Source organism: Macadamia integrifolia, chromosome 2, assembly GCF_013358625.1.
Source record: "Macadamia integrifolia cultivar HAES 741 chromosome 2, SCU_Mint_v3, whole genome shotgun sequence".
Taxonomy (NCBI): Eukaryota; Viridiplantae; Streptophyta; class Magnoliopsida; order Proteales; family Proteaceae; genus Macadamia; species Macadamia integrifolia.
The window spans coordinates 39,351,190-39,376,253 of NC_056558.1; the positions used below are offsets into that span (position 1 = coordinate 39,351,190).

General features: G+C 36.8%; 2 protein-coding genes and 1 non-coding gene across 3 annotated transcripts; all 3 read right to left on the reverse strand.

The window, feature by feature from the left end:
* Positions 1 to 1,767: 1,767 nt before the first annotated feature.
* Positions 1,768 to 3,086, reverse strand: LOC122091611 (NDR1/HIN1-like protein 13). The gene has a single exon (XM_042661629.1). The coding sequence runs from the start codon at positions 2,804 to 2,806 to the stop codon at positions 2,033 to 2,035; it is 774 nt and encodes a 257-aa protein (XP_042517563.1). The 5' UTR covers positions 2,807 to 3,086; the 3' UTR covers positions 1,768 to 2,032.
* A 10,008-nt stretch (positions 3,087 to 13,094) lies between these two features.
* On the reverse strand, positions 13,095 to 13,168 carry TRNAV-CAC. The gene has a single exon. It is a non-coding gene; the product is annotated as a tRNA-Val (tRNA).
* A 7,379-nt stretch (positions 13,169 to 20,547) lies between these two features.
* LOC122056966 (pathogen-associated molecular patterns-induced protein A70-like) lies at positions 20,548 to 21,748 on the reverse strand. The gene has a single exon (XM_042618948.1). The coding sequence runs from the start codon at positions 21,532 to 21,534 to the stop codon at positions 20,851 to 20,853; it is 684 nt and encodes a 227-aa protein (XP_042474882.1). The 5' UTR covers positions 21,535 to 21,748; the 3' UTR covers positions 20,548 to 20,850.
* Positions 21,749 to 25,064: the final 3,316 nt, after the last annotated feature.

The following is a 25,064-nucleotide window of genomic DNA, read 5'->3' on the forward strand; positions in this document are numbered from 1 at the left end:
GTTTTTTTTTGGGGGGGGGGTGTTTTGAGGGGTCATTCTCTCTTTATGACCTAAATATAACTCCTTTAATGTCATGTGAGTAGGCTTAGTCATGTGAAGGAACTGATTTGGGAAATGAGCTTTAGCTCATTTGGCAATGAGTTAGACAGTTGGACTCTATTGTAAGTCCAAAAAAGGTCACTGGTTCAACCCTCCTACCCCCATCTTCTTGAAATGTAGTAGTATTAGGTTATTAGTTACTATTAAGTGTGGCCAGTGGCCCCCCATATTTTCTGTCTAATCCCTAGTGGATTCCTATTTGACCCCATTGGGGTCTTGTGAAAAAAAAAAAAAAAAGAAGAAAGAAAGAAAATTGACCCAAAGAAAAAGTAAATGTATGCTTTATTAATCGATTGATCATGCAATTTTGATCTAAAATTAATACTGATATGTGCCGTATCATTGGTGATCAAAATCATTACCCCTTGCACCAGTGTGGGGTCAATGAACATATGTGTGTGCATCAATATGGATGAGATTTTTTTTATTTTACAAGATATAGAATGATAATTCCATTTGTGCCTATGTCTAAGTGTAGGATCCACACGACACATGACCAAACAACATTTCTTTTTCCTTTTTATATAAATATCTGAGCAGTGTTTTTCGGGTGGAATATAAGAGCCACACCCAGACACAGGGACATGCATCCTCGGAAAACACACAACCTCGGAAAGCACACCCCTCATATGGGCATGGCTCCTACATCATTGTGCACCTAAGGGGCAAGCCCATGTGTTTAAACGTGCCACCTATGTTCCACCCATAAAACTTTATTCCATAACCATCAAATTTATAACAAACTGATGAGAACCCAAAACCGAACAAAACTAGCCTAAATCAAATCAAACCAAACCGAACCAAACCAATGGTTTGATTCCTAGGTCTGATTGTGATTTGTGAGTGGTGGGCGAGAAGCCAGAACCGACAAACGCAATCTCACTCAGGCTGAGAACGCCGGGCCCCACTGTGTCGATGTAAGGCGTATCGTATGGGTAATTCTTTTCTCTGATGAGAACAGTCCAAAGTGAACACAGACGAGAGGGAGTGAGAGAGAGGCCAAAGCAATAATTCCTCCTCTCTGTCTTGTCTCTTTTATTCAGTTATTCCCTTCTTTATCTACCTTTCTCCTCACCCCTACTTTTTTTTTTCGGTAAAAACCTCACCCTAGTTACCCTCTTCACTCCTAGACCTTCTTTAGATGAGTTCAGAATGGAGAAGAGAAAGCAAAAAATAATCAAAAGGGAAACCTGGTCCTCAACAACTGCAGGCCAGCCACCGGCCAAAGTATCACCCACACGAACACAAAGTGGACAGAATCAATTCTCCTCACACCAGTCAATCAGACTCACCATCCCCACATTGTCTGCCACCGTGCCCTGCAATGCAGTGTGCCTCATTAACTAATCACTTCTTTACTGTATTATTTAATGGATTCTTCCCCTGCTTCTCTCCCATTTGTCATTAATAAATGATTACCACAAGAGTTACCTCCACCGACAACCTTTCCTAACCCATTATACTATTCACCACGACCATAACATGACTAACCAAACAATTTCACTGCCCCTCATCACTGAAAAATCTATACCAATCATCTTCAAAGTATTGGAGAAACAAATTCCCAGTTTTTGTTTTTTCCCTTTCTGGGTGGGGAAGGGAGTTGCAGAGGTGAAGTGAAGAAGAAGAAGATGATGTGAAGAACCCAAAAAATATGAATAACTGGTCTTGCATATAAACGTAAATTGATTATTAAAATCCAATTCTGAAAGATTGTACAAGAATTCAATAACAGTATTTGTAAAACCTTTTCTTTTTCCATCTCTAATTCCCTACCAAATCCTTCAACATTTACAAACCAGCTATAGTCTTCAACCCAGAAAGAAAAAAAAGAAAAAAAAGGGAGAAAAATAACTTTAAAGTTCAAACTTCAAAGACAGTAATACTGGAAAATGAAAAGGCAAAACACAAAGGAAAAGGGAAATCACATCATTCAGAAAGTCCATTTCCAGATTTTGATCCGCAGCTTAACCTTACAAGTATTATCAGCCGATGAAGTCAAAGTCCCCGGAGTCTTCCCTTTCGGAACACCCGTTTTGAGCTCATCGCAGGTAACTCTGATCATTAGCTTCGTCGTCTTTAGACCTCCCATCTTCACCTTCACCTTCGTGTCCAACTGTACCGCCAACGGTATCCCTCCCTTCTTCAGATCTGACTTCAACGACGACGCCGACGAGGAGTCCAGATCTTCACCGGTGCTTGTCACTGTTGCCCTCAGAACGGTAGTGTTCTTGGTGTCATGGGTATACGCTGGGAAAGTCCCGTTGCCGACGAAGATGCTATCGGAGGTCATGGTAACAGTGGTAGGGTCATACAAGAAAACGAGCTTCTTGTTTGGGTTCCGAGTGGAGACGGTGAGATCGATGTTGGAGTTGAGTTGGGATGAAGAGCCGTCCTTGGTGGTGGTGACGTTGAATTGCGGGATCCGGATTGCCGTCAGAGAGAAAGTGGGGCGGTGAGGGCGGTAGAGAACCCATATGACGGCGCCGGCGATGGCTGCGAGCAAGATCAGAGCGATGATGAAGAGGGTAGTCCAGAGACAACAGATGCAGCAGCAACCGCGGCGATTGCGACGGGGCTTGGGCTGGGGACGATAAATAGGGCGGTTGTATAGCTGACCCTTGGTGGCTGGGTATGATGGGTTTCCATTACCGTTCTGAATTTGAGGGTTTGCCGGGGGCTTTGATGGGAAGACCCTGTCTGTCATCTTTTCAGACTTTCAGAACTTCTGGGCTTCTCTGGTTCTCTTCTCTGCTTAGAAATTAAGGAATTGAAGACAGAAGCAGAAGTGATGTAAAGGGTTCTTATGCTTAAGTGAAGAAGGAAGGTGAGATGAGAAATGCAAGGGAAGAGAGAGTTGAGAGATGGGATACAGGAGAGGAGACAATAACCTTTCACCCAAAACCCAGATGTTTCCTTCTCACCTAATAATTTCGAAATTGGAACCTCTCTGCTCTCTCTCTCGAGTCTCTGTTAAATAAATACCCAAATTATGAAACGAAGGAAAATTAGTGTTGAAGGTTAAGATAGAATGGGAAAGGTGAACTTACAAAGGAGAAAGCTTCTTCTACGCTAGAGCTTTGATCAGAGGTTGGCACCGCGTAATCTTCAATCTGTTTGAGGGGACCCACTCCATGTTATCAAATGGTTAAGATTGTCTTATTGTGAATGGCGTAGCTCTGTTCTTGCAATTTGCCAGTAATGGTGTGTTTTTTAATTGCCGGCTTCGATGTTCGGATCAGAAATTCAGAACCAAATCCAACGAACTACCCATTAGCTTTGGAATTATTAGATTAGATTGGATATAAAATGTAGTTATGTAGTTTTTAATCTTGGAATCTAATTTAATTTTAATAAACAGTAACTGCGAGTGGCTGGCAAGTCAACTTATCAAAGTTGCAGAAACAGAGAAACCCACTTGGGTTTTTGACTTCAATTGGGATGGGAAGATTTCTCTGTGAATCTATTATGAATCTACTAATTACTAATATAATCTTTGAGGAATTCTTTGTCTGGGAAATGGGAATTCAACTATAATTTGTGAAGAATAGTGATTAGGGTGACTTTTAGTGAATGCTAGGTATCTGTTTTTGGTGTTTTTGCCTCAACCGACTCAACATTCTTAGAAGCTTCTCTCTCACCTTTAGACCCTTCACCGTGTTAAGGGTGTGGTTTCTGGAATTCTTACGAAGCTACAGATGGTGTCGGTGTAGAAAAATGCCTAATAATTACAAAATGGAAAATCACCTGCTTGGATTTCTGCCTTTCTCAATCGCCCCCTCCCCTTTTTTCATTACAAAATGGAAAATCACCTACTTGGATTTCTACCTTCTCCCATCCCATCCCAATCCCCCCCCCCCCCCCCTAATTTTCACAAAATGGAGAATCACCTAATAGGATTTCTACCTTTTTTAATCTTCCCGCCACCATTTTTTGTTTTCCTTCCTAACAACAGTTATTCAAGTCTTTGGCTTAATTAGTCTCGTGGATTTATAGTGATTCCACATTTGCATGGATTGAATTATATCGAGATTAATAAATAATTATTCAACTTTTATTGAAAGCAGTGAAGAACGTTAAACATCCCGTGTGAGTGACCCCAAGAAAGAAAGAGAAATCGAACTCAAAATCACACACTTTCTGAGGTGAATGTCTCTTACCAACTTAATTATCCTCTTAAGGTTCCCTTACCCCTTCTTTCTGCTAGATATTATGAAGAATGCACAGACATACAGTAAACTGAAACCATTAGAGTAGAAAGAAAGCTTTAGTTTCCATAGGCAGGGATTGCTTCATGGGCGATATCTCAAGACAATCTCTTGGGAATTCTCTGGTCCAATAATTTTGGCTTGAAAAAAAAAAAAAAGTTGGCCTCATCTCTAAATAATTTGTCTGATTGATAATATTAACATCTATAATGTACGCTAGTATAGTCACACCAATATTTGCATAGAAGACGGCATTGTAAACAAAAGGGTTCACGTTCATTGGTCCCATGAAAGGACATGGAAAAAATCCCCATACTGGCATTATAATAGAGATTTCTCCCAATATCAATATGGGGTTCACTGGTCAGAATATGTTAGGACATGGGAAGGAATCCCTACACCAGCGTAATAGAATATTTTTTCTATAAATAATATACAAGATTTTTGTTTTTCAAAGGACATAAAGAGCATAAATAAGAGGTAAAGGGATCATCTGATGTGTGAGAGAGAATGCAAGGGTGACCTCGTGGTCGGCTCAGAAAACTTTTTTATCGTAATATATTAATTGAGCTTTGACACATCCCCCCACCTCCACCTCCACCTCCACCTCCACCTCCACCTCCAAAAAAAAAAACGTATTAGATAGAATAATAATTTATATTTGTATAAAATACCATAGCTTTAAAATGTTAGAAATTAAACTGACCTTTTTTCTTTAAAATAAAACATATGTTGAAATTTTCATTTTTAATGATTTAAGTCAGACCTAGCCATCTATATTTAGTTTCTACATGGCCAATTATAATTGGTGGAGGTCAGACCTCTCAACTGGCCAAAGTCAATTATAGACTTCTGATGCCAGGCTGGACTCTGTTAGCATAATTTTCCTCGTTTTCCTCCCCTTTCCCCCTTCTATTTCTCTTATGTTTCCTTTCAAAAGGGTTTAGCTAATTTAGGAAGCCATTTTGACCATGGTGATAATTTCATGCAAGGTTCTTAAACATGGTATCAGCATCAGTATCAATATCAGTATCAGTTTCAACATATCTTAATATCGACATCAATATGAATCAGATGGATCAAATTATATCTTTTTTTTTTTTTATAACAAAAAAGGGTGCTCTATGGTAATGATCATAGCCCCTAAGACAAGCCTCCATATAGCAAGCAGCTCTTCCGCAGGACCAATGGACGAGAATGGGTATGCCAAGACTCGAACCCACAACCAGCCAACTAAAGCGGTGATAGGTTAAGGGCATTTTCACCCCTATGCTACCAACACCATTGGTAGATCAAACTATATCAAGCTGATTAGTTCTCAAAAAGTCATTTTTCATAATCTAAGAACGTTTTATGAACCGAAATCGTTTAAACCAGAAGCGATAAATTGGGAGTTTCTCAATGAAAAGATGTTATTGATAATTTAAGCAGAGCATGTGGTCTTCTGTTCTTTAGCATGGAACCTTTTGATAAATAATAGTGCATGACATTAGCAATTATGCATAAAGGAATTCATGTCATGCTTTGTCTATCTTCACATGTTCAGGCATGTAAGGCCATATGGATCGAAATCGACTGTATCGATCAATTCATATCATTATCGGCCATGATTAATATCGATAACTAACCGATACCAAATCAGTGGTATAACAACTAGGTAGCTCAAAATATAAAAGGGTTTAAAATTCTTTGAAGGAAAATCATTCAATTCTATTCGATACTGTTAATCTGAATCAATATCATTAGAAACGCAATGCTAAAAACGATGCAGAAAGTAATGAAAAAATAAGAGCAAACAATTTCACATAAGTTTACGAGGTTCGATAAGATTGGTTACATCTTCGGTGAAATGAGATTCTGTTTCATTATCAATGGAGAATAGAGTTACAACGTTCGTCCTCACACCTCTCAATAGTGCTTGCATTTTAGAGAAATAAAATCTCGTTACAAATATATAGCGAAAACCATAATACCGAAAAATACAAAACTATCCTCAAATAAAAAATTCGAGCGGGGGGTTGCACCCCCTACACCCCCCCCCCACTATGCAGGGAGCCTCCTACCCTGCTTGTAACCCCCACGGCTTGCTTACCAACAAGCAAAACCACCGTTCTATTCTATCGAGGCGCCTGCACCAGTATTCCATGGATTAAACTAGAACAAAATACAAGACATTGTACACTAACAATATTTATATTAACGATGATCTATACTTGTACCAATACGGCAATACCATAAACTAAATCCGTATCTCTACCTTTTACCAAAAAAAGGAGGGAGAGCATGTGGATGCATGTGAGAGATAGTATAGGTATGTTACTATGAACACTTTAAAATGTATATTTTCATATCATTGCAAATAAGTATATATATTTGCTAACTAATCCGAAGTCACATGCAATACACGTGATATTCAAGCTTTATGATTTAAGATACATCATGCAATATGCATTATAAGCCTTCCAACAAGAAAAAAAAAATTGTATTATAAGCCAAACAACCACAACAACATCATCATCATTAAAATATGTGTAGATCAAACTCATCATTCAAGCACCAAGCTCTCAATGTACTTTTTATAAGTATCAAGAAGCAGTTTAAAAACCTAGAATCAAAATCTTGATCAGTCTCGATCCAAAAATGCAAAGTATGATATGTCAGTTTTGGATTCAATTCAATTTTTAAAACATTGTTAGAGCTTTAGAGAGCTAAGATCATGGTTTAAAGAATCGGATTGGAATAAAATTGAAATCAGTTGTCTCTGATTCTCAACTCCTTACGAATTATTTATGAATGCATTTAGATCTTTAATTTTTATTTTTGGTTTTTTTCTTCTTTTAATCAGTAAAATACACAAAAATCAATGGAAGATAACTTTTGTAAATTTCAAAAATCAAAGATCAGAGTAAAATAATATTTAAAAAAAAATCTAATGAAACATAACTTTTGTAGCAATATCTATAAGGATTTTTAATCATAAATTTCAAAAATCAAATATCCGAGTAAATGAGCAAAAAATCAATGAAACTTTACTTTTGTATAAAGATCTGTAAGGATTTTTGGATCATAAATTTCAAAAATCTAATATTTGAGTAAAATAATAAAAAAATCAATGAAACATGACTTTTGTAGCAAGATCTATAAAGATTTTCCGATCAAAAATTTCAAAATCAGAGATCTTTAAAATCTTTTCTTCTTGCTCAATTCTGTGTCCTAAGGTTTAGACTATTCCGATATTCGAGTAGGGTTTCTAAACCTTCGCTAAGATTGATCCAAAAGTTATATATACATGATTTTTTTTTTATATGGAAATTGATTCACAAATCCTAAAACTATCAATAGTTGATTAGAAACCTGGGAGCATTTACGAACACTACACATTGATTTGGATGCTGACACAATTTAGTTGAGATGAGGCTGAGTTGTTATTTACACATTGATGCAGATGTATTTGGATTCTCAACTGTCAGTTGAACATTCAATAGTTCCCAACATTTTCTTTTGTATATCTAACAAGTAGATATGATTTTCTTCGTTAAATTAAAATCTGTGTTTGAGTTCTTTATTCGTTTATGTAACATACGCTAACCCTCTCTCTCTCTCTCTCTCTCCTACCACAATAGGGAGCAAATATGTCAATTGATAGGAGGGAGGAAAGAGATGGACATAGGGAGACTGGCAATGCTCTTAATCCCTCAAAATATCTACTGCATCAAATCTTTTATTTGGGACCTCTTCAGATAATGAAAAAGATAGACCGGCAAAAATAAATAAGGCAAGAGAACGCTATCTTGCTGGTGCAGGTATATGCTAATGTGTGTGTCAATGAAAAGACGCACAAAAGCATCTTTAGTGTAAGGCATCATGATCTTTCCACACATGTTGTATCAAGACATAGACACACAAAAGCAGATAGGCATTCTTTTCCTAAGTAATAATAAGTTAATTGAACAATAGACACAGCGGGTATTTCACAATTCTTCTTGTCAAACTCATTTGTGAAATTAAGGGAACAGTTTAGTTATATATATATATATATATATATTTTAAGGGAACAATTTCCCATTAAAAATAATAAAAAGAAAAAAAGCACGATCCACCAGTCAATTTTAGTCAAAATGTGGATAATAAAATACGAAGTCATTCATATTATTGGTATAAAAAAATTAGATCATAAGTTTGACTATACATGGAAAAAATTTACCGTTGCTCTAAGGGGAAGAAGTGGGTATAGTTCCCACTATTAGCACACCAATATTGAAGTAATGTATGTAATATGATAAATCATTGAGTAAAGTCTTTAATAAAAAAGTAATTCGGTAAAATTGTTGTGGTCAAACCCCCATTTTCTTTTTCAAGAGGGTGAAAAAAGAAAGGGAAGCAGAGGCAAGATTTAAGCTACTCTACCAGGAAGGAATAGGCAAACAAATACCCTATAAAAAATAAGGGTGTCAATTGGTTCGGTCTGGTTATTTGGTTTGGTTTTTGGTTTGATTCTGAATGATGATAAGGTGGACCAAAATCGAACCAATAACTGATTTGGTTCTGTATTTAGATACTCAAGTCGATTCAATTTGGCTCAATATTATTTCGGTTCTAATATGCAGTTTTAATTCGGCTTTGTAACTCAGTTTTAATTGGGTTATGAAGACGATTCCACTTTTGAACCATGACTATGATGGACCAAAGGCCATAATGGGCTCAAGTTATGGGCCTTATGGCAATTGCCAACTCCAAAATTGTCTTAGTATGTAAATATGTGATGATAAATTGCAAAAAACACTAGGGTTGTTTCATATTTTTTTTTCTTTTAAGAACAATTCAGTTCAGTTTTGGTTTAATCCAACGGTTCTTACACCCTAAATCGAAACTGAGCCAAACTGAGGTCCATACTCACATACTCAAATAGAATTTGAACCGAATTAATTTGTTTTAGTTCGGTCCAATTAATTATGCTCGATTTCGGATTCGGTATTCGATTTCTGTTTGAAATTGACACCCTTAATAAAAAGGCGATCCATTGAGTACACAAGGATCCCAACACTATAGGGTCTAAGGAGAGTCATAATGTATGCAGTCTTACCTTCACTTAACAAAAAGACTGTTTTTCAACTCAAACTCACGATCACTAAATTGTAATGAAGCAATCTTACTATTGTGCCAAGGTCCGCCCTCTACAAGTCTCCTATACAACATTTAAATGTCCACAAATTTTAACTTGACATATGGATAATGGAAAGGGTGACCTAACTATTTGATGGTGGCATTGGCTAACACTTTCTCCACAGTAGAAATAGGGTTCCCTATGTGGAGATTCCTCAGCATGGTGCATGTGTGGAGAGCCTTCTTAAAAGGAGTATAAGCACAAAGCCACAAATAGTCCTGCACATCTTGCCAGGCTGAGAGGTACCCATCCCGGCCCCAGCCCATTACCAAAGGGATTGGACTTAGAAACCTTACACGGGCCAGCCCAAGTTAGCCCAAACTTAGCTAGAGTGTAAGCTGGGCTCCAAGTAAATGTGATCCTTCTGTTTTTGGTAGAAAATATACTTATTTATTCAAGCATATATATATATATATTTTTTGATGAATTGAGAAATACCATTAACATAAAAAAGTTAAATACATCCGTCCCAATCATTTATAAACAACATTTCTTTCCTAATCATCGAATGATAAGCCCATCTATCTAGCAAAAGAACCATCTCTTGAGATGGTTTAAAACAGAAGTTTGAGTGCTGCCAATGTTTATATACAGCCAAAAAAATAGGAGTGACACTTAGTGGCCAAAGAGTTGAGGAAAGATCAAAAGTTAGTTTTGTCAAAAAAGAATTGTTACTCCAGACTTTCTTTATTTCCCATTTTCTCTCTGAACCCTGCTTGAGTCCCAATAGTACCGCCCTCGCGCATCCCTCAAAAGTGTTTCCTGTCATTATGTAGTCGGTCATTAGTAAATTGCATCTACCATGAGAAATAAAACAAACAACCCATCCAGTCATGGTGTTTTCAGTTTTAATAGCACAGATCATGATTGGATGGTTGAGAAGAGGGAATTTAAGAATTTGGTTGTTGGTGGAGGTAGAATTGTGCACCTCATCATAGTGATTTAGTAACCCACCACAAAGCATGGTTCATAATTTGGTTGGGATTGAGTTTGGTTTTCTGAAATAGAATCTTATTTATATAATACCATAAGTAGGAGAATTTTATAAAAATAGAAATGAATCGGTTCAAGTCATCCCTTGACCGATGCAAGGTCTTAAAAAAGTACATTATTAAAGCTTGGAAAGAACATGCAGAAAAAGGGCTTATAACCCATATGTGCGTTGTGATCTTGCAAGATAGGAGAAGATGCCAAGTCGTTTCATGGTGGTTTCCGCAGAATGCACAGGAGTAGTCCACAGCTATCCATTTCCCAGTCACATCCCTAGTCGGAAGTCCATCATGCATTAACCTCCAAAAGAAAAACTTAAATTTGGGATGGATATGGAGTTTCCATAAGAATCGCCACCAGTGTGAACATGGTGAAGAGCAAGTACACCTGTTTGATATTTCAGTCAAATTAGCAAATGAAGAAGTTAAAAAATTTGCAGCTACGTTGGTAGTGAGGAGTCCAACTTTAGATAAATGGCACCTCCATCGGTCCGGGTGTGAGGAGATAGGTATATTCAAAATTGAAGAAGTATCGACACAGGAATCATAGAATTTAAGAGAGGAATATTCCATTGTTGATCACACAAAAAATCCGATACCTTTGTTTCAGAAGAGGTGACCTGAGGGTGGACAATGGGCGCTAATGGTTTCATGAGAGATGGGATCCAAGGGTCCCACCAAAAGTCAATCTAATTGCCATTACCTATTTCCTTTAAGACCATTTTAGAGAGGGTGGGGATGATGTATGCGATACTGTTCCAAGGTGGTGAGCCCCTCTTTTTACAAGTGGATGGATGAAAAATGAATCGATTTGGGAAGTACTTCGCTTTGAGTACTTTGGCCCAAAATGATTGAGGTTCTGTTAAAAGTCTCCATCCAAGTTTTAAGAGAAGGGCTCGATTATGAGTATCCGATTTTCGAATACCCAAGCCACCCATGGCCTTAGGGGTACAGATTTTATGCCAACCAATGATGAGTTTTAGTTTTTGAAGATGAGTCACCATTCCATAAACGTAAATTAATGGAATCAAGTTTATTAGTGATACATTTGGGAAAAAGGAACAAGGACATTAAGTAAGAATGAATGGATGCCATAACTAACTATAGAAGAACCGTCCTTCCTGCAAAAGACAAAGAGTTAGTTTTCCAAGTAGTTAATTTGGCATGAACCCTATCAATGGTAACTTTGAAACTCTTACTTCTAGCTCTGGGGTGATACAAGTTGGTACCCAAATAAATAGTCGATGGGTCCATAGATTTCATGCCAAGAATATTATTGATTCTAGCCTTGTCTATGGATGACACGTTAGAGCTAAAGGCACAACAACTTTTGTCCAGATTTATGGTTAAGCCAGATAGGTCTGAAAAAATCCCTAGTATACCTTTAATTTTTGTTACATCAGCCATCGTGGCTCTACAAGCATGTCCATATCCAAAATTACAAGCTTCAGATAATCAATAAGTGGAGTCCGGTCAAATTGTCTCATACGCACAAGAAAAGGCCTAAACCATAGACCATGGTTCAAGTAATTGGCCTAAATCATAGAAACAGTCGGGATCATCAATACAACGTCTATACGTTAGTCATAGTGTAAGAAGCATCAGTCAATGTTTCATATATTACAATCCAAACTCACTATTATTATTGCCTTTTCAACTCATATCAGTCTTATACCAACTAAATTTCTACCAAAAAAAAAAAGCCTTATATCAACTAAATTGGGTCAACTACATGGATCCTATTTATCCCAACTCAGCCTTATTCCATGATTATAAATGGAATATGTTGGATTTCAATTTGTGTTTCTATATTGGTGGTTTACTTCTATGTTAGGTTTTTGTTTTTATTTTTATCTTCTTAGATAAAAAGTGAATTTAAAATCAAATCATTTTTCAAAATCGGCACTACAAAAGTACAAACTGCATGTAAATCGATTTAAAAACCAATAAAATAGGATTAAATGCAAAATTATTCTGATTTTAGATGATTCCTATCCAGTGGTTTAATTTGCACCCAATCAATATGTAAATCAAACAGGATTGGATCCATTGACACCCTTATCCTAAGATGAGTGTATTGTATTCTTTTTTTTTTTGGCAAGGGAAAATTTTATTCCAAAAGAGGGCATGAGGAGTTCAAGGCATCCTGATTACAAAGATCTAGAAGCCAAGAAATGGAAAGTGGCCAATCTGTCTTACATGCCACAGACGGGGCCTTCCGGCTAGGAAATAAGCAACATAGTTTGTTTCCCTAGAGATAAAAGAGAAATTACATTCTCTACATTTGGAGGTAAGGATTTTGGCATCACAGACAATACCAAAAATGTCAATGGGGGGAGGAGGGGATTGTCTATTAGTTGCATCTATAAGAGAGGCATTATCTGACCCCACAAAAATGTAAGGGAATCCTCCATTGACGGCACTCTGTAGGGCACATCTGTATTGTATTTCATTAGACTCACCTACAACATGTTGAACCCAATATTTTCATTTATTACAAGTTACAATCCAAACCCACGTTCATTATTAAAAAAACAAATAAATAAATAAATTATTTAAAAAAATTGATTTATTTACAACCCAAACCCACGTTCATTATTAAAAATATATATATTTATCAAATAAAAAGGTAGATGTCTGAGCCCGGGTTCGAACCGGGGACCTCTAGTGTGTGAGACTAGCGTGATAACCAACTACACCACCCAGACAGATGAGAAGCTGCATAATTTTAAATTATTTAAACCAAAACAGTTTCTTAAATATTCAAAGAAAATGTTCTTCAATCAAAATAGGGTCATGGGAACTATCATCTTAACGCGTGGCAAGTAGGGTAAGGCAAATTTTCAGAAACGTTCCTAAATGGATAGTGACGTGGTATTTATCAACCTTGTAAATTTGTGTATGCGTGCAAAAAAATTACATGGATTTATCAACTTAATAACCTAACTACTTAAAACTTTCTAAAAGTTTGTTCAATCAAAGTAGGGTTATGAGAACTATCATCTTAACATGTGGCAGGTAGGATGTGGCAAATTTTCAAGAGTGGCTCCTACATGGATAGTGGACATGGCATTTGTCAACTTTATATGTGCAGAAAAAATCCAACCCTAAAAAAGGGAAGAGGAAGAAAGAAGGGAAGGGGGGGGGGAAGCAACTCTAGAGGTTAGACATGACTGAAAATTTTATATGAATTTTTTTTTTTGGGGGTTGGTTGGGGGAGAGAATAGAAGGTTTTCAAGCAACTCCAGAGGTATGATATAGACAAATTTACTTTGAAAACTTACTCATTTATCAAAAAATAACATTTAAATTATCATTTCGCTGCTTCAGATGATTGCTCTTCCGAAATATTATCTATTCATATCGGTCCTTCTTGCCTTCATGTAAGCTTCTCTGAGATTATTCATTGTCTTGTTTTCAAAAGTTCTTTAAATAAAAGGTAAAAGACGGTTTTCAATATTAATTTAAAGTGATTTACTATTGTGCCATTTTCAAGAGTAGTTGTCGTTTCAAAATGACTAGTTTTAACATTGTCTCCAAATAAATATATATATATATATATGATAAATTAAAAAGACAAAAAATGAGAATCCCAAATAATATTTGTGTCAGATGGCACTTACGGGCCTATCACAACTCACAAGCATTAGTCCATATAAATTTTAGCTACTTAGCTATGTTTGGTTGGATTTAAAATATTATAAAATAATATAAGGGTAAAAAGATTCACAAACCATATATGTAGGGGTGTCAATTCGTGGCCCGACCCGACTAAATCAACTGGGACCGACCGTTTATAGACCGGCCCGACTCAAACCATTTATTAAACTGTCGGACTTGAGCCCGGCCCGTTTATAAATGGTCGGTCTCGGTTTTGCTACTTGGACCGTCAGGCGCCCGACCGAGACCGACCGAATAACGCCCGACCGAGACTAGCCTATTGTGCATCAACTTGGCCCGACCCTTTAATGATTGTAGAATACCTATTTTGCCCCCCAAATTAAAGAATAAAAAGTAAAAAGTAAAGACATGTTCATATTTTAAATAATGGTTATATTTGGTATCATTTATTGATTTATTTTCATTTTTTTGGGCTTGCATGAGTGGGCCGAAATATAAGAACACATTTTAAAGAGGGCCTGTTTAAAAACCGGTTAAAGCCCGCTTAACATTAAACATGTCTGTAGCCCGGTTAAGGCTCGACTAAAGCCCGATTAAGGTAGCCCGATTATAGCCCGATTATAGCCCGAGGACGACCAACCAAATATAAAGTGTACCATGCCCTCAATTACTAAGCCCGATTAGTCAAATGGGCGGACACGGTGTAGCCTTTGAAAGTCTTCAAGCCCGATTAAGCTTGACCAAAACCAGACCGGCCCGACCGATTGACACCCCTACATATATGTGCAATTCTTTCGTACATCATTTCACAAAAAAGTGAGGACCCTACACCCTATGTTTCTTTCGAAACCACATCCAATTTATAATTCATAACATGGGTTTTGAGCCAAGTCATTTTGATTTTAATATGAGTAGGGTAAAGTGTAGATAATTCCACCCCATCATGCTAAAAAAAGAAGGATCAAGTGGCCATGGTGAATGAGTCCATGGCCCAACGCAACCATGACAATAGCGGAGAGGTGGAGAGTGATGGTGGTCACATCTGGACTATACCATCAAAAACTTTGTTAAAAAAGAATCAAACTAAAAATTGATAAACAAGTAAAATTACAGTCATTGATGGGGAATTATTTGTTGCCATATATATTTGATGTTGTGGCCAACTAAAACCATACTGTCCTGTTTTCTTTAGAAGGTAAACCTGGGTGGAAACTTTAATAAAAGATAAAGAAATTAGAGGTGGGGTGGGATTTTCCAGGAAACAGAGAAAATGAAAGGAAAAAAGAGATAAACGCCAATGAATTTTTTTCCATAAGATGTACTAAAGTTTGGTAAGATTTTTTTTTTTTTTTTAACCCTGAATAATATTTGGGACCCCGGGAAACCCTTAAGATATTATTAATAAAATAGAAAAGGAATACAAGGGGGAACATAACACGTTTTACCCCAGCCCCCAATAAACAGAAGCACTTGCATTCTTAAAGAACAATCAAAAAACCCAATGGAAAAAAAATTACATTCTAAATATCGGCCACCCTGTTTTATCTTCCCTAATGATCTGGCTAAAGTCTCTAGGAAGAGTTTGGTCACCAAGAAAAATTGAATCCGTATTTAAAGCACATGCCAAGTTCACCAACCAATTAGCCGCTCTATTACTCTCTTGAAAAATTAAAGAGATTCAAGTTCGAAGAAAGTCACATAGAATCATAATCTCCTGAAACCAATACCAACTCCATAAATCACAATACCTATGAGAAACTGAGTTCACAATCAAAGTAGAATCAGAGCTAATAGAAAAATCTGAGAAACCCAAATCCATACATAACCTAAAACTATCCCTCAAAACACGTAGCTCAACCACAGAATTAGAACAAATACCAAAGAAACTAGAGAAAGCTGCAAAGACCATGCCATCATTATTTATGATGAGCTGCAAACTGCAAGTTTGGTAAGACTTTGAGAGTGAATGGACAAGAAAATGATACGCTTCCTGTCCAATATAGTCTAATGCCCATATTTGTGATAGTTTATGAACGACTAATCATTCGTTTTTGCCTCTGGACATTTTTTTCCCGTCAAACACAAGGGCATACATGTAAGTAACTTATTGGTCCTTCATTCTGTGTACATTTTTTCTTTTTATTGGATGGGACTTTGTGCACCAAAAGCATAATAAAAAATTAAAAGGCAAAAGCATTAAATTTTATTGCCTTGGGTCCGTATATCCTCTTTACATGTCACTTCCAAAGCGAAGCAAAAAAGGATCAAAAGGTTGTTTTTGATAACTGGAATAAAAAATGCCTACGGACCTGCACCTGAATGATGCTTCTCCTTTAACTTTGAATGTATCCTGCTTGGATTTAATGAGCGCGACATGTATGGGTTGATTCCTTGGAATATGCATTCTATTATCCAAAAAAAAATTAAAAAAGATAAATTCTAGGGGATCATGGTTTGAGGGATTAGTTTCGGATGAGGATTTTGTTACCGGTAATATACCATCATGCTTTCGAATCTGACTTTCAATTTAGGTAATTCTTTCTCAGTGGCTTTGATTATGTTCCAAGATTTCTACTTAACAATAGGTAGCCATTTTCTAGCGGCTCTCACTGTTTTGATTCTGTTCCAAGATTTCTGCTTAACAATAGGTAGCCCTTTTTCTAGGGGTTCTCACTCTGGCACTACCACTTAGGTAGTTATTTGTTAGTGGCTTTCACTCTGCTCCAGGGGTTTTGCTTAGCGGTAGGTAGCCATTTCTTAGTGGCTCTCACTCTGGCACTAGGTCGCCTCTTCCATGCGTAGCTTGAACCGAGGATCTGTTGCTTTGATACCACTGTTACGGTCATGAAAGAACTCAATCCCATAAATTAGCTTATAAGGTAAGGGGACCCAAGACTATATCAACTCATATCAATTCACATAGGAAACTGATGTGGGATCAGTCGCCATAAGCTGATATGGGATCGTAACAGATTCAAATCGGTATTAACACCCACAAATGGTTCGCACATAGGGTAAAAAAAAGGGTGTCTATCCTTGTTTTGTATGCCTAGATACATAGGGAAGTTGAAAAGGAGTAGAAATGTCTTTTCACAATCCCCTCTCCACTTCTCCATATATGTGGGCCATACGATCAGGTAGCATTTTTCTTCCCTAATTCTAAGAAGAGACTCTTTAAAGCCATTATGAGGGTGTTAATCGGTTTGGTTTTGGTGTAGACACTTCGACTAAATTTGATGCAAGATTTTTAAAGGTAAAATCAAAACTGAATCACTAAATAAACCATTTCATATATTAAAAATGGTTTTCTTATGTTTTCTAATCTCTTATCTAAACAACTTTTTTACCTTTAAATTTTTTAGTGAAATAAATGTAAAATTTGATGTTGAATTGAATTATTTATTGTTATATGTTTTTTTTTTTAAATAGTTATTTAGTGTAAGCTTAATTTTTTTAATTAAAATATATGTAAACTTAAGATTTGATGACTTAAACTTACTAAGTATATATTAATAGGTTTAATTAGGGGTGTTATTCCTGACCCCGCACCGGTAGGCCCGAACGAGCCCGACTCGCTTAAGATTCAACCTGAACCGGCCTATTTATTAAACAGGCATTCACAGTGCAGGCCACTAGCCCGTCAGGCGTCCGACCGACCCGACACACTTAAGAAGCCCGCTAGAACCGACTCATTTAGTCCGATTGGCCCGACCCCCTTAAAAAATGTCTAAATATCTATTTTACCACTAATACTACAAAATATGAGTAAAGAATATATATAAGACTAAAATATCCACATTCTAAATGGGACATTCAATTGTTAAAAATAGTGTAATTCTTGCAACTTAGATAACATTTTAAAGACATGATTCCCTTGGATATGTATATATATATATATATATATGTAATTTCTCTTGGATCTTGCTAAATGGGACATTCAATTGTTATCAATTGTTCAATTATTAAAGACATGATTCCCTTGGTTTCGGAATTGTGAATGCTATCTTCTAGTAGTTTTAAAGCCAATAGTTTAATCCCTTTAAAGAAGGATTTTAGGGTAGGCATGTTTATAGCCCGTTTAGAATTAAATAGGTCCATAGCTCGTTTAAGACCCGTATAAAGTCCATTTAAGGTAGCCCGATTAAAGCCTGACACCGACAGGCCCGATTACAAATCGTACCAACCGATTAAACTTTTTTTTTTAACCCTAATGTTATCTGCGACCCGGGGAAGCCCCTAAAATTTTATTACATAAGAGAAACAAAGGGGGGAACATAGCTCGCCTTACCCCAACCCATGAGATACAAATCACTCTGACACTCGCAAAACCCAAAAGGAAAACCTACAAAAGAAGAAAGATTACATTCTAAAATTGGTAATCTTAGGGCCTGTTTGATAATGTTTTTGTCGTTTCTGTTTCAAGAAACGGCAGAAACATAAATTTTCGTTTCTAGAAACAGAAACGGAATTGAAGGTATTTGATAAGTCATGTTTTTAGAAGTCGATAGTAACTAGTGAAAGAATGGCCACAAGTCGTTTTCAAAAACAGCGAAACAAGTTGAACTTGTTTCACCTGGGTCGTTTCTTGAACCATAAATAAGTAAAAATTTATATTTCTATTTCTGAAAATAAATGAAACGAAACAGTTTTATCAAACGCTTTTTACTCCATTTCTGCTGTTTCTGAAAACAAAAACGGCAGAAACGTGTTTCTTAAAACGTTATTAAACGGACCCCTATTTTATCTTCCCGAATGATGTAACTAATATTAAATAGGAGATCATTATTACCATAGAAAACCGAATTTATAGTAGAATCATATGCAAAGTTGGTTAACCAATCCACTGCATGATTGCTTTCCCAAAATGAAAAGGAGATATGAGCTTTTAGGGAATCGTAGAGGTTGATTACTTCCTAAAACCAATACGGCAATACCAGTAGTTCCACAATGTACATGATCTTTGAGAGATAAGTTTCACAATTAGGAAGGAGTCAGAGTTAATATAAAAGTCAGACAGACCCAAATCCTTATATAATACCCAGCCATCTTTAAGGGCTCTCATTTCCGCCACCAAATTTGTACATACCCCATAAAAATTGAAGAAAGCTGCCAGAACATTTCCCTTTGTTGTTTCTAATAATGCCTCCCCCACCAATAATACACAGATTCCCCTTGCTTGCACCACCCACATTCAGTTTAACAGAATAAAATGGAGGGCACCAATAAATAGGAATTGGAGCTTTAACCCCACTAATTGGTGGGTTTAATTTAAAAACTTGCAATATAAGCTTGTCTCTCAAAAGAAAGGGATTTAGAAAAATTGGTTGGGTAAATGATTTCATGAATCTAATATTTGATTCTCTCAATTATTGTAGTTATAACACGAGAGTTTTCACTGTGTCTTTTGTTATTTCTTTCCCGCCATATTTCTCAGACAATAAATGATGGTAATAGACCAGTTATGTATTCACAAATACCTTTGACATAGAGATTACCAATAAAGAATTCTAGTTTTGAGATTCTGAGTTGGAATAACATCAATATCAATTGTTTTTCCAAATAAATCTCAAACCTTAGAAGCAGTTGTACCCACCCAATAAAATGTGGGTTGTTGATTCCCTCCAAAGATCTTTGCAATAAAAACATTTGGAAGCCAATGGAATACCAATACTCATCAAAGCATCATCTGTCGGAATTTTTCCATTAAAGATTTGCTAAACAGAAAAACCCACTTTTGGAGGGATCGATTCATTCCATAACCATTTAGAGTATAGAACCCAAGAGTAGTGAGATCAGATTTCATTCCTTGCCGACTTGGTACCAACCGATTAAACTTTAAAACTAAAACTAAATTAAATTATTAAACGATTTCAATTTTAAAATCGAAACCAAATCATTTACTAAACGATTTCAAGATTTCGATGTAAATAACTCAATTCGATTTTGATAAACAATTAGGATTTCAAATTCACATCTTTAGGCCATTAGATGCCATTTTTACCTTCATTGGTGGGTGACCAAGATTGATCACCCGCTGGTGAATTAATCACTACTCGAAACATTATCACAATGCGGCTGGCTAGCTTCAGGCGCTTTTTCTATCTTTGTCTAGTCTCACTCTCCATCGTATACAGATTTTTTTGTCGAGAAAGTTTTCGTCACTAGAGATTATATACCAAATTGACGGTATTGATACAAATGGATTGTATCTAAAAGAAAAAAAAAAGGCTCTTCTTTTAACGAAAAGCTACTTTTTGAAGTTTATTCGCACTCACACAACCCGCCAGCGAAGGATACGATAAGTCGATAATGGGCCATACGTATTGGTAAGCAGTGTATGGATGAGGGGTACAATGGTCAAAACACCCTATGGCGTATGGACATTTCGGTCATTTGACAGCAAAGCGTCGTCTTCCTCGCGCCAGAGATGCTGAAAGATTCTACAGAACCAGGAGACTCAGAGAGAGAAAACAAAGTTCAGGAGCTTCATAAGTAATCAAAGGGCACATATATAACACAATATTATCCAACAAAAATACAACATTGATAGAAGATGATGGATCTACTAAACTACTGCAACCATCAATTATACCCAGAAGAAGAAAAAAAAAAGACTTCGAAATCAACTGCAGAAAATGCTTTTCTTCCTCAGATTCTTTACTACTTCATTAATGGATGATGGATCTAAAACTATTATAATACCCTAAATAGAAGAAGAAAAAAAAGGTTGAAATCAGCTATAGGAAATGGGTTCCAGAAATTTTCTACTTTACTTAACTCCCCTAGTAAGCATTTCCATGTATTGCTTAAACGAGTCCAGTTTCTGCAATTTCAACTGTTGCTTGAACTTGTTGATGAATTCGTCGGCCTTGGCATCTACCTCCTCGTCCTCTCCAAAATGTTGTAATTCGTTCGCTCTGCTCTTCCCTTCCTTCACCGTCGACGGCCTACGAAGATCAATGCTTTCTTCTTCTTCAAAATACCCTAAAGCCGATATCGAATCCGCAGACTTCACCTTCTGAAGCGGCTTCATCGGCTTGTCGCCGGATTTCGGTTTCGTTTCCGATTTTGATTGAGTAACATGATGGTCGTGAACAGGCTCTTCAACCTGGGCAGGCTCAGGCTCAGGCTCAGGCTCAGGCTCAGGCTCAGGATCAAGCTCAGGCTCAAGCTGCTGCTCCTGCTGCTCCATTGTCTGATAGGTCACCGAATCCGGTCGCTGTAACGAGGTTATAAGGGATGGAAATGGGCTCACCTCTTCGGATCTGTAGCGGTTGAGATTGAAGGATTTGAATCGCTCCAGAACGGAAGGTGCTCGAGTGAGGTGGGGTTGATTTTTCTGGGTGCCAAACCTTGACATGACGGCTATGGTGACGATCATAAGGTTCAATAGAAAGAAAAGCCCAGTTGCGGTGAACCAGCCCCACATCAAAGTAAGAAAATTTTCAACCATGACTGCTCTTGGCTTTGCTCTCTCTGCTACACTACTCAACACTGTTGCAGAATTGCTCAAGTAGTTAGGTTTTTTCTTCCATTTTTTCTTGGCAAGATATGGAGGAAAGGACTAAGAACCAAGGAGACCCTAAGCCTACCTGAACAGGAGAGAGGTAGAAGGTGAGAAGGTGTCTTTTCTGGTCTGCCCTCTGCAGCTTTGCATAAGCATAGGCTTAAAGTAAGCTACTGGGGGTGATTTTATCCTGTTTGGGCTAAATTTTCCAACGTGTAGATCCCTTTTTTTTTTGTGAAAATTAATTTTATTTTAATTTTGATGATCTCGTGAGACACATGGTGATAAGTTGGGGACACCAGAAGACAACGACAGGATGTCGTACTAAAGATAAGAACAATGGTTGGGATTTTTTCTTCCTACCGTCAAGGGTTGAGCGTAGGGGTGTCAATTGGTGGTCTGACCAGACTAAATTGATCGAGATCGATTGTTTATAGATCAGTCTAGCCCTGATCGTTTATTAAACGTATCGAGTTTGAACCCAACCTATTTACAAACAGTCGATCTCAATTTTGCTACTTGGACCATTGGACACCCGACTGAGATCGACAAAATAATACCTGATTGAGACCGGCCTATCGTGCATCGGCCTGACCTGACCCTACCCTTTAATGATTATAGAATACCTATTTTACCCCCCCAAATTAAAGAATAAAAAATAAAAAGTAAAGACATGTTCATATTTTAAATAATGGTAATATTTTGTATCATTTATTGATTTATTGTCATTTTTTTGAGCTTGCATGTGTGGGCTAGAATATAAGAGCACATTTTAAAGAGAGCCTGTTTAAAAACTGGTTAAAATTCGTTTAACATTAAACATGTCTGTAGCCCGGTTAAGGCCCGACTAAAGCCCGATTATAGCCTGAGGTCGACCGACCGAATATAAAGCGTACCATGCCCTCAATAATTAAGCCCAATTAGTTAAATGGGCGGACACGGTGTAGCCTTTGAAAGTCTTTAAGCCCGATTAAGCCCAATCGAAATTGGACCGGCCCAACCAATTGACACCCCTAGTTGAGGGAGAAGAAGTAGGTATTATACTGGGACCCTCTCTCTTTATCTTCTTCCTCGTATGAAATAACATCATTATCCTTCTATTAAGTTGCATGGGCAAGAATTAAAGTATCGGTATCGGTCACCGTATCGATCGGTCAAAATTAAGATACGTATCGGAAGGTATCGTATCGTATCGGAGATACACTAAGATACGCTAAAGATACACACATAAATGGATAGGAAACATTTTTTTAAACACTTTTGCATTAAGAATTTGTTAAAAAAAGCTATTGATAACATGTATTATGCATAAACACTAAATTGAGGGTATCGTACTAAGAATTCAAGGTCTGTAGTTGTCCTATAAATGTAAAATCCTTGTTCCCAACCTTGATTTCCACTTTAGTTAGAGAGAAATATGGCTGACAGCAACTTTGGAACAAAAACCCTTCAAAAAATCGTTTTTTTCTGAAAAATTACCCATATTGGTCATTATATGACCGTAGCGCCGATACGTATCGATACGTACCGATATATATATATTGATACTCATCGATACGTGCTGATATATACCGATACGTACCGATCGATACATACCGATACTCACCGATACGTACCAATACATACCGAAACGTACATTTTACCTCAATTTTATATTTTTTATAGAGTTGTATAGCGGCATGTCGTATCATATCGATGTGTATTAGTGGTGTATTGATGCATATCGGTATGTATTGTAAGATATATATCGATACGAAATGATTTAAAAAATTCAATGTATCGTATCGGTGTGTATCGTATCGGCCGACTAAATTTAAGATACGTATCGGAGGGTATCGTATCGATATCGGAGATACTTAAAACCATGTGCATGGTCTTTGCATCAACACGAGGATCAATGAGAGTGTGTATGAGGTAGGGGTGTCAATTCTGAGCCCGCACCAGTAGGCCCGGCTAAGCCCTACACTTTTATGGCCCGATGAGCTTGACACGTTTATTAAATGGGTGTTTACGGTACAGGTGGCTAGCCCGTCGGACGCCCGACCAAACCGACACATTTATATGCTCAACTTGAACTGACTCGTTGTAGCCTGACCCAGCCCGACCCCCTTTAATACTACATAAAATTCCTATTTTGCCAGTTAAGGTCCCCCTCAGCGCAAATGATTTTTATGTGTGAGAGAATGTGTATAAGAATTTGTAAATTAGCATTTCTTAATTTATTTATAGAGAAAGTTTATGGTATATATCTTTTAATATTTATGAGTAATTTGTGAATCTGTATATTAGCATTTTCACAAAGGCACACACCACTAAGAAGGGTAGGGTGGTCATTTCACACCTCTTGTGTCTGTGATGCAGGGAGAACTCTCAGACAAAAAACTTTGTCCCAAATTAGATTAAATTATTCAATTTCTTTTTATTGATTTTGAAGCCAAAATTAGCTCATTTTGTAAAAATGCAAAAGAAAAAGAGGGGAGCTCTAGTTCTACCCCAATCCACTATTGGTTTAGATTGGTTATAAAACTATGTTTGGCAACTTTGAACTTTTTTATTTTATTTTTTAATTAATGATAAAGAATACTATATTCTCTAATCTCTATACCCATATCAGTGGTATTAGAGCAGTCAATTCTCGGCCTAACCTACGTAGAAAATGGGTGACTTAGTGCTAGAGTGAGAGTCGATAAGAAAGGGCTAGTTGCCACCAGAAAAAAATCCCTAGAGTAGAGTGAGCCCTTTAGAAAGGTTACTTGATCCAAAGTAGGTAGCTGTGGACGTCGAATTCGAAAAGTGTGGTGGTATGTTACGGTTCCATATCCCTTATATGGGGGGATGGTCCCACAATGATTTTTAAGGAAAATTGATGTGGGATTGATATGATCTTGGGCCCCCTCATCTTGTAAGCCAGTTTATGGGGGTTGAGTTCTTCTAGGCCTTTATTAATCTGCACTTATTTTCTATAGTTTTTCATGGAGGGTTTGTGATAATTGTTTGTCTACTTATGTTTTCACTTATTTTTTCTCTAATTTTTATTATTATTTTTATTTTTTTAATTAATAGTTACTTTAATTTGATTAACTAGGCTGGATCCCCAACTTACGTGGATCAGCTTGTCATCAAATTACACTAATCAAAGTCAAAATAATTTTTAAGTATGATGTAAACATTTTTTTCCAACCAAGGTAATAGTGTCATTTCATATATGCATTTGAAAAATGTTCATGGCAATGATAGCTTTTGGAATTTTTTATTTTTTTTTTATTTTTATGAACAAGGACAGATTTTGATAATGATGATATGGCACAATCAAATTATTTTAGAAAAATCCTTTTATACCTCACCTCAAACAACTTCTGAAAAAAAAATTAAAAGAAGGTACCAATTTCTAAATATTTCTATAGAGTTGTTATTCAAACACTCCCATTATGAAATGTATTCTTAAATAATATATATATATATATATATATTTTGCA